The sequence below is a fragment of the Marmota marmota genome, unplaced genomic scaffold (assembly GCF_001458135.2).
Source record: "Marmota marmota marmota unplaced genomic scaffold, marMar, whole genome shotgun sequence".
NCBI classification, from domain to species: domain Eukaryota; kingdom Metazoa; phylum Chordata; class Mammalia; order Rodentia; family Sciuridae; genus Marmota; species Marmota marmota.
The window spans coordinates 25,173,987-25,184,948 of NW_026000082.1; the positions used below are offsets into that span (position 1 = coordinate 25,173,987).

At 39.5% G+C, this 10,962-nt stretch overlaps 1 protein-coding gene and 1 non-coding gene across 2 annotated transcripts; one reads left to right on the forward strand and one right to left on the reverse strand.

Annotated features, from left to right (window-relative positions):
* Nucleotides 1-2,487: 2,487 nt before the first annotated feature.
* On the reverse strand, nucleotides 2,488-10,432 carry Ndufs5 (NADH:ubiquinone oxidoreductase subunit S5). The gene is made up of 3 exons (XM_015485233.2): nucleotides 10,291-10,432; nucleotides 8,023-8,240; nucleotides 2,488-2,702 (listed from the first exon to the last, which is right to left on the reverse strand). Exons 2-3 carry the CDS (start codon nucleotides 8,236-8,238, stop codon nucleotides 2,598-2,600), a joined length of 321 nt encoding a protein of 106 aa, XP_015340719.1. The 5' UTR covers nucleotides 8,239-8,240; nucleotides 10,291-10,432; the 3' UTR covers nucleotides 2,488-2,597.
* Nucleotides 3,172-3,245, forward strand: Trnav-cac. Its single transcript has one exon. It is a non-coding gene; the product is annotated as a tRNA-Val (tRNA).
* Nucleotides 10,433-10,962: the final 530 nt, after the last annotated feature.

Sequence of the window (10,962 nt, forward strand, 5' to 3'; positions counted from 1 at the left end):
TAATAAAACACTTAGGAATTGTACAATAAAAAGCACAAGACATTTCTAAAAGAAATTAAAGGAGAGATAAATGGAAAGATATTCCATGTTCATGGATTGAAAGACAATATTGCTAAGATGTCGATATTATTCATATCAATCTATAGACTTAACTGTCATCTCTATCAAAATTCAAGTGGCCTTATTTTTTTTTTTTTGCAGTAATGGAAAAATTCCTCCCAAAATTCATATGGCATTTCAAAGGATCTCGAATAACCAAAACACTGCTAAAAAAGAACAAAGCCAGAGCACTCACTCTTCTTGATTTCAAAACTTACTACAAAGCAACAGTAAACAAAAACTGACATAATAAGACATGTAGACCAAAAGAACAGAATAGGGCTGAGAAATAAATCCTTATGTCAAATGATTTTCAAAAAGAGGGTCAAGACCAATCAATGGCAAAAAGACAGTTTTTTTTTTTCAACAAATGGTTCTGAAAATTTTGACTATGATACACAAAAGAATGAAGTTGGACTCTCACTTTAAGGCCATATAAAAAAAATTAATCCAAAATAGACCCATGATGTAAATGTAAGACCTAAAACTAAAAAATTCTTAAAGATATAGGGCAAAAGTTTTATGACATTGGGTTTGGCAATGACTTCTTGGAAACACACAGGCAACATAAGAAAAAATAGAATTGTCTTGTGCATCAAAAGACACTATTTAGCCAGATGCAGTGATGTGTGCCTATAATTATAGCTATTTGGGAGGCTCAGGCAGGAGGATTGCTTCAGCCCATTAATCTGAGGCCAGTAATGTAGTGAGACCCCATTTTTTTCTCTCTCACACAAACACACACTATCAAATCACAGGATAAGAGGAAATATTTGCAAGTCATCTATCTGATAAGGAATATCTAATATATATATAAAAAAAACTCCTAAAACTCATCAACAAAAACCTGGTACCCAATATAAAAATGGACAAACAGAAAGACAAATCTGTATGATTCCACTTATAAGAGGTAATTAAAAGAGTAAAAATTTAAAACACAGAAAATAGAACAGTGGTTGCCAGGGGCTGGGGAGAATAGGGAGTTATTGTTTTAATGCGGAGTTTCAAAGTTTGCAAATGAGAGTTCTGAAGATAGATGGTAGTATAACAATATGAATGTACTTTATACCAATAAACTGAATACTTAAAAATGGTTAAAGTTAGCAGGCACTGTCGCCCACTTTTATAATCCCAGAGACTTAGGTTGAGGCAGGAAGATTGAAGCTGGAGGTTAGTTGCAGCAACTTAGTAAGACCATTTCAAAATAGAAAGAAAGGTCCTGGGAATGTAGATCAGTAGTAAGGCACCTGTGAATTTAATCCCTAGTACCCCTCCAAAAAACAAAACAAAAACAAAAAAATCTAAGGTAGTAAATATTTTCAGTGGTGCTGGAAATAGAACCCAGGGCCTTGTAAATGGAGGTAAGCACTCTGCCACTAACCTGTATCCACAACCCAATATGTAAGTTTTATGTGCATTTTACCATTTTTAAAAATTAGGAGCTAGTCATGATGGTGCACACCTGTAATCCCAGATACTCAGGAGGCTGAGGCAGGAGGATAGCAAGTTCTAGCTTCAGCAACTTAGGGAGAACTTGTCTCAAAATAAAAGGGCCCAGTGTGCAGCTCAATGGTAAAGCATCTCTGGGTTTGATCCCCAATAACATACACACACACACACACAAAAAAAAAAAAAAAAAAAAATTGGGGGAAAAAATGTTACAAGATATCTGAGTTTTCGATTATATTCTCAACACTTACTGATTTTCTAAAATTTATATTTTCCTTTCTACATCTAGATTTTTCTTTTAGAAACATGTTTTTAAACATGTCAATTTAAATGAAATAAAATAAAATGCCACTGATAGAGGATAGCAAATTGAAACAGTAACTCTGTTTCTTCAAAATTATTTAAACCTCACACTTTCTTAGCCTTAAAGTTAGATGTCACAAACCTTAGGAAATACACAACATTGCTTCCCTCTCCCCTTTCCCCCAACCTAATTGTTTTACAGAAAATAAACCAGAATGGAAAGACTAAGTAACACTGGGGCTTCTTAAATGAGTTAAAATATTTAAAGTACCTCTGTAATAAGCATTCAGAAAATGTTAATAATTCCCTAGATGATAATTTTTTAGGTCTAGGTAGAGGCATTTTTCCAAACTTAAAAAAACTGTTTGTAAGCCATATATGGTGGCACATGCCTGTAATCCCAGTGGCTTGGAGGCTGAGGCAGGAGGACTGCTAAATTCAAAGCCAGCCTCAGCAACTTAGCAAGACCCTTCTCAAAATATTAAAAAAAAAAAAAAAAAAAAAAAACAGGCTGGGATGTGGCTCAGTGGTTAAGCACCCCTGGGTTCAATCCCTGGTACAAAAAAATAATAATAATAAATAAAAAGTTTATAATCTTATCATGGAAAAGGATGATCCAAGAGAAAACAGAACAAATAAGATGGAGCAATCCTTTATTTTATACACTTTGAAGTTTTCAGTAAACAATCTTTCAATGGAAAAGAGAACATGAAACATCAGCCTCTTGCCATCAGCAGCTGCTCTGCTCAGGGCCTAGGATCCGCCTTGCCCAAGTGGTGAGGTGGAGGGGTGTAGTTCCCTTCCTTTATTAGCTTATCCCGATGCTTCTTGATGGTATTCACACGTTTCATCTGTCAAAGGAAAAAAGCATTTAAAGTAGAGGAAAAGTTGTATCAGAAAGCGAGGTCTGGAGAAACCAAGATAGATTTTTGCTTCATTTTTAAATTCTGTAAGGCTTTTCATCCTATAAAGGAACTTTAAGACAAAGTCCATCATTTTCTTTTTACTGTGCTAGGAATGGAAATCCCCCACACATGCTAGGCAAGAGGATCACAAGTTCAAGGATGGCAGGGGCAACTTAGCAACACCTGCCCTCAAAAAAGGGCTTGGGAGTGGGGTGGGGTGCTGGGTTCAATCCTCAGCACTACATAAAAATAAATGATTTTGTCCATGTACAACTAAAAATACTTTAAAAGAAAAAAGAGGGGAGGACTGGGGTTGTGGCTCAGTAGTAAAGTGCTTGCCTAGCATGCGTGAGGCACTAGGTTCGATCCCCGGCACTACATAAAAATAAACAAATGAAATTTAAAAAAAGAGGGCTGGGGATATAGCTCAGTTGGTAGAGTGCTTGCCTCACATGCACAAGGCCCTGGGTTCAATCCCCAGCACCTCAAAAATAAATAAACAAATAAGATTTAAAAAAGAATAATAATAAAAAAGGCTGGGCATATAACTCAGTGATAGAGCACTTGCTTAGCATATGCTAGATCCTGGCTTCAATTCCCAGTACTGTAAAAATGAATAACATAAAATAAAAAATGAAAAAGGGCTGGGGATATAGCTCAGTAGTAGAGTGCTTACCCAGCATACAAGAGGCCCAGGGTTTAATCCCCAGGAACTGGGTGTAATGGCACACACTTTAATTCTAGTGACTGAGGAGGCTCAGGTAAGAGGATTCCAAGTTTGAGGCTAACTTCAATAGTTTAGGAGGCCCCGTCTCAAAATAAGAAAATGGGGTGGGGTGGGGGGCTGGGGATACAGCTCAGTTGGTAGAGTGCTTGCCCCATATGCATAAGGCCCTGGGTTCAATCTGAAGCACCACAGAAAAAAAGAAAAAGGAAAAGAAATAAAACAGGGGCTGGGGATGTGGCTCAGTGGTTAAGCGTCCCTGGGTTCAATCTCAGGTCCAAAAAGCAAAAACAAAAATTCAGTAAGGTACAAAGAAAGAAACAGTCAATATGAGGTCTCTTTTTAGGTAAAAAAGTAAAGGCTTGGAAAGTGCTTGGCCACCTTTGAGCCCTGCGTTCTATTCCATTCTCTGATGGGCCACTGGTTTCTTCCCAATAAATCAAAGCCTACCCACAACAATGATAGGATTTGGCCCCTGGTTTCTGTAACATAGAAAGTATACTTACCAATCCTGATGGCATCCCTCTGATCAAAGCCCTTCAATGGCTTCTCCTCATAATGGCTTACAAGGACCTCTCTGACTTTATCCTTCTCTATTCTAGCTCAGGGACCTTTGCACTTACTGTTTCCTCTGCCCAGAACATTCTTCCCTCATATCCATGTGGCTTTCTTAAATTCTTTGCCTACATCTTCAAATGCTGAGAGCTCTTCTTTGACTAACCTAATATTTGCTTTATAATAATTTTTTTTTAGTTGTAGATGAGCATCTTATGTGGTGCTCAGGATCAAACCAAGTGCCTCACAGGTGCCAGGCAAGTGCTCTACCACTGAGCCACAACCTCAGCCCCGTTTTATTTATTTTTGTACCAGAAATTGAACCCAAAGGGTGCTTAACAATTGAGACACATCCCCAGTCCTTCTTATTTTTTATTTTGAGACAGGGTCTTGGTAGGTTGCTTAGCACCTCACTAAATTGCTGAGGTTGGCTTTGAACCTGCAATCCTCCTGCCTTAGCCTCCCAAGCCCGCTAGGATTACAGGCATGTACCACCACACCACTGACTACCCTAAGGGCTATTCGGAGTAGCATCCATTTAGCTCCCACGCTAACACTCTCTATCCTACTCCTAGTTTACTTTCCCCATTACACTTACCACCTGACACATCATATTTTGTTTGTTAATTTTCTTCTAATCGCACTAGAATAAAAACTCATGAAGTCAGAGACTTTTGCTATTTTGCTAATTGCTATATTCCTACTGCCTAGAATAGTTCATAACATAATAGGTGCTCCAATTAATATTATCTTTAAATAAATGGCTATCTTTTACCAAAGGCACAAAGTTAGCATATTTAGCTAAAATCTTATCAACTTTAAAGAAGTAATATGGGGTGGGACTGCGGTTGTGGCTCAGTGGTAGTGCTTGCCTAGCACATGTGAGGTACTGGGTTCAATCCTCAGCACCATATAAAAAACAAAATAAATAAAATAAAGGTATAGTGTCCATCTACAACTAAAAAAAATAAAATAAAATAAAAGAAGTAACATGGATATAACTTCGGTAGGAAGAAACTCTTAAGTTAACCAAAATACTGATATAAATATTAACAATTTTAAATGGACTATATTATTTTTCTTATTTTCCCTAGTACTGGGTTTAGCCCAGGTGTGTTAAACAGCAACACCCCAGTGTTCTTTATTTTTTTGAGATAGGGTCTTGCAAAATTGCTGAAGCTGGCCTCCAACTTGTGATCCTATTGCCTCAGCCTCTAGAGTGCCTAGGATTCTGAACATGTGCCACCTGGCTAGGTTTAACAGACTACTTTCTTACCATTTCTCTCAAAAGCATTTCTTTTTTTTTAAAATTTTTTTTAAATATTTATTTTTAGTTTTTAGGTGGACACAATATCTTTATTTTATTTTTACGTGGTGCTGAGAATCGAACTCAGTGCCCCAAGCATGCCAGGCAAGCTCGCTACCACTTGAGCCACATCCCAAGCCCCTCTCAAGAGCATTTCTGAACGAGTCTCCCAACAGAACAAGTCATGGTTGACAATACCATATATCAGATCTTTCTGAGCAAGAAGCAATAACCACTGAATGGGGCAGAGGAAATAGTGGTAAAGTGCATGCTTAACATGCACAAGGCCTGGGTTCAATCCCTAGCACCAACAAACAAACAAGGAAAAACAATTAAAAAATGACACTCAGTGTTGTAGATAAGGACAGTCTCTAGAATAGCCTTACCAGGCTAAAATCCCAAGTCCAACACTTACTAGCTCTAAGAGTTTAGGCAATGTCCTTAATTTTTCCTTGTCTTAATTAATTAATTTATTTATTTTAGGTGCCAGGGCTTTGCAGATGGTATGTTAAGTGCTTTACCACTGAGCTACAAACCCTATCCCCTCTCAAATTTTAAACTTATAATAGAAAAAATAATAGTAACTCATCTCACAGGATTATTTTGAGAAACAAATGCATTATTATATACTAAGAACTTTTAACAAAATATTTTTAGATGTAGATGGACACAAACGTTATTTAATTTGGTGCTGAGGATCAAACCTAGTGCCTCACATAAGCAAGTGCTTTTACCACTGAACCACAACCCCAGCCCTGCTAAGAACTTTTTAACAATGCTTGATTCTAATTCCCTGATTTACTAATTTCTTTGCCTATAGGAAGTTATTCAGTCATTTAGCAACACCTGTAACATGGTAACTTATCTATTCATAAACTATAAGTTTAGGAGTGAGTTTGGAGGCAGCTCCAATTTCCCCTTATAAGAAAACTAAGACAAAGAAGAGGACTTGCTCAATGTCATGAAACTAGCGGTGGCAGAACCAGCACCAGAATCTGGCTCTCTAACTCCCAATCTGATGTTCTTTCCACCTCACACACTACCTCCTTCTGATACAAATTTTTGAAGCAATAAATAACTGGGCAATAAATAACTTGGCTAGAAGAAAAAAAGTTAGAGGACATGCTGTGAACTAAATGGCTATAAAGTGGCCACATCATCCCTGGTAATACTAAACTATTAACTAATGAATGACTGGATTCTGGGAGAGATCAATATAAGAACACTACCTGATACTTCCTCATTCCTTCCAAGTTTAGCTTCCTATTATCCAAATGTCAACAGCAGATGTTAACAGATAAGAACTTTAAATTATTTTTTGGCAGGGGTGCCAGGGTGGTACTGGGGATTGAACTCAGGGGCACTCAACCACTAAGCCACATCCCCGGCCCTTTTTTGTATTTTATTTAGAGACAAGGTCTCACTGAGTTGCTTAGTCCTTGCTGAGGCTGGCTTTGAACTCACTATTCTCCTGTCTCAGCCTCCCGGGTTGCTGGGATTATAGGTGTCTGCCATCACACCCAGCCAAGAACTTTAAATTGATCCAGTTTGCTGCAAATTTAACTAAAAATGTGAATTATCTCCCTGAACCCCAAGAATTTGTAAGTAATAGAAACATTTCTATGGGCTGGAGATATAGCTTAGTGGTAGAATGCTTGCATGGCATGCATGAGACCCTGGGTTCAAACCTTAGTACCACATAAAGAATTAAAAGTTGTTTAAATATGTTAAAAAGAATGTGTTAAAAGTTTTTTTTTTTTTTTTTCTATATGGATCCAGGCTTGGCACCATACTCTGGGACTATGGGCTAAGGAAGGAGGATCACTTAAGTCCAGGAGTTGGAGACCAGCCTGGGCAATGTGTCAAGATACTATCTTAAAAGGGGGAAAAAAAAATCTATTTGTTATATTGGAAGCACAGAAATAGGCAAAATTATTATTATTATTTTTTTTTTTTAAGATAGAGTGAGAGAGGGAGGGAGAGAGAGAGAGAGAGAATTTTTAATATTTATTTTTTAGTTCTCGGCGGACACAACATCTTTGTTTGTATGTGGTGCTGAGGATCGAACCCAGGCCGCACGCATGCCAGGCGAGCGCGCTACCGCTTGAGCCACATCCCCAGCCCAAATAGGCAAAATTAAAGCCCAAACCAAGAGATTTCTTCTCTATGGGAAAATAGGTCCTTTTATGTTATAAAACTCATTCAACTCTTGAGGAGGTGGGCACTGTGCTTGCTAAGATCTTTTTTACTCTGCATCTTGGTCAGCAATCTCTTTAACACTTCCATCTTCCCTAGAGTAAGAACGAATTCAGACTGCTATATGATTTTCATTCTAACAGATCTGCAGGATATAACCTCTTCTCAATGAGTGTTCAATGAATCTAAAATATTTTCTGCCCAGAGATTTTCAAGGACAGTTAAAACACCCAAAGCTACTTGGTATTTTCTGCTTTATAGCCTACTGAAAAAAATGTACACATATATAATTTCTAACCTGGTGGCTACAGCAGGGAAAATTTGGGAGAAGATGAGGAAGAACACTAAGGAAGAATGGGCCTCCTCAGATCTGAAGGCACTTGGTCTCTCAGTAGCCTCAGTCCCAAGACCAATTAAAAACACTTTAAAAATAGCCCCAAAGAAATAAGCAAGTCATTCAGCTCCCATCTCCACCATTTCCTCACCGTTTTCAGCCGAAGCAAACATTCTACGAAATCTTCATATTCTATCTTGCACTCTTTCTGGGCGCGGGTATTACCAATTCCATGTGCACACTCTATCCATTCTTTTTCAAAAGCGTGGCATCGAGAAGGAATCTTGTAGGGCTGATCAGCACTTTGGATTGTTAGATGACGGTCTAAGTTAATGCCCAACCTTTTCTGCACATCAAAGAAAGGCATGGCTGTAATGGAAGATAAATAATAATAATAATGCCACAAGAATACAATCAAATGAGACATTACCAAGGGAAAAAATGAGATAATCATGATAAGTATCCTCTAGAATGCTGTATTCTCCAAATTTCTTCTCAACGAACTTTTTCATTAGATAGATTCTCCCAGTTTATGGTAGGTGAGCAATTTTTGTACTTACACAAAACTCAAGGAAAACAGAACTAGAATTAAAAAACAATGCTAAAAACTCCTCTGTATATTAAGGACATTTTTGTCAAAAGTTCAAAAACTTTCATGTTTTGAGTGAATAATACCAGGTATTTGAAATAGATCTGAAGAAAACTGAAAAGAACAAAATAGATACAAACACAGAATACTTCTTTACATTGTTCTTTTTCCTTTTTCTGTATGAGGATTGAATCCAGGGGCACTTTACCACTGAGCTACATCTCCCCAGCCCTTTCTAATTTTAATTTTGAGACAGTCTTACTAAGTTGCTGAAACTGGCCTCAAACTTGTGATCCTCCTGCCTCAATTTGCCAGAAAGCTGAGATTACAGGTATATGTATATATATTTCAGAGTGACAAGTTTCTTTACATTTTTTTCTGTCCATTCTTTCCATGTCAACTTGGGAGACACATTTCCTGAGAAACCCTCCTGAATCTGGTGTCCCTCCTCTGTTATATAGCATTCTCAATTTCCAAGAAGTACTTTGCACAGTACTATATATAACAGATTTTACTTGTATCTCTCTCCTACTGGACAAAAAATGCTTTGAGGGCAGGGGCTTGGTAACTGCTGAAAAAAATGAATTTACAATAACTGAAGCAGGGCATGGTGATGATGACTGTAATTCCAGTGATTTGGGAGCAGGAGGACAGCAAATTTGAGGACAGGGGCTGGGGATGTGGCTCAAGCGGTAATGTGCTCACCTACCATGCTCCGGGTGCTGGGTTCGATCCTCAGCACCACATAAAAATAAAATAAAGATGTTGTGTCCGCCGAAAACTAAAAAATAAATATTAAAAAAAATTGAGGACAGCCTGGGCAACTAAGCAAGACCTGTCTCAAAATATAAAAAGGGCTGGGGATGTAGCTTAGTGGTAGAGCATCCCTGAGTTCAAACTCCAGTACTGCAAAAAACAAAAAGCAAAAACAAAACAAGACAAAAAAAAAAAAAAAAAGAAAAAGAAAACCCCACACATTTACAAACCAAAAACACTTAAATGTGCAAATAATAAAGAAATGAGTAATTAATTTCTGGTATTCAGTAGAATAAATGAGACATCGGAGAAGAGAATATACATGTCAAATACCTTATACTGTTAAATAAAGTAAAGACAAAGAGACAAAGACACACATTATAATAAAACCAAAGGAGGAAAAAATAAAAATACCATTGTAATTGTGTATACAAAGTAGATTTACTGGTGAATTTAATTTCTAAAGTTTCATCCTATTCTTTCCAGGCACTGAGAAGGGGGAAAGCAGCTGCTCAACGTACGCACTAGAGAGACACTGGGAACTAGAAACCCACTGCAAGAAACAGAGTGGTTCAGAGGTCAGAGTTTTTGAGGAAGCAGCCGAGGATTCCCTGAGACTTGAAAATGCCTTTGAGACGGGCTGAGTTCGCCAAGTGAAGATCGGTGGACACACTACTCCAGTCCAGCAACAGAATGCGTTCCAGCGTGCGTGCTGGGCATTTGGGGGGACACTGAGGCCCAGGAGAGGGTGAAGCCCAGAATGCACGACGGGAAAAATGAAATGAACAAGGCTGGAGGGGCCAAAACCACGCAGGGGCTTGATGGCCGAGATAAGGAGCGTGGATTTCAGTTAAGGAACAGAAGGCCAAAGCATTAATCCGGCAAAAGCTAAATCAACCTGGAAAGACAGCTGAGCGAGGTGCGGTCTCCAGGAGAGGGGGTCACGGGATGTGCCAGGGAGCAGGCCCAGAGGTCGGGCCTGGGAGAAGGGGACACCCAAACTATGAGGGAATTCGTCCAAGACAGGTCAGAAGGAAGCTCATTCACTGCCATGCAGAGATAAGCAACTCCTACCTTCCCACCGCCGTGTCCTTGTACCCTCCCGGGCCCTCGCTTCAGAACGTCCGGCTAGCGACGCACACGCCTGCCGTAAAGGATGCCCGCAGCGCGACGTTTGCAGTTAGACGCCCGGAGCCGACTTTCCCTCTGCAGTCTCGCCCCGGAAACCACAGAAACCTAGCCCATCAATCTGCGCCCGGGTGCCTTTCTGCCTGGGCCTCTGGGGACGCTGACTGTGCCTGATCTGCCCTGAGCCACCGCTCTGGAGAAGGCTTAGCTGTTAGTGCGTTCTTGCTGTCTCCTAGTTTAGGAGTAGCACTCCCACGGTAGCGCTGATCGGTGAGCGATTTGACTTGGAGCCACCTGTGAAGAACACTGTTCTAGCCCCCAAACCCGTTAAACCCGTGGACTGTGAACCCAGATCACTGAGGGGCAAATTCTGGCAAATTCTGTGTGACCCGGAAAGATTTCCTAATCTCGCCCGCCCTCAGTTTCCTCTTTTGTTATAGATAATAGTAATCTGTCCGGCCTGTGGTGCACTGTAATCCCAGTGACTCAGGAAGCGGAGGCAGGAGGCTCACAAAAGTCAAGGGCCAGCCTTGGAGTGACCCTGTTTCAATATAAAAAATAAAGGGGCTGGGGTTGTGGCTCAGTGGTAGAGCGCTTGCTTAGCGTGTGTGAGACACT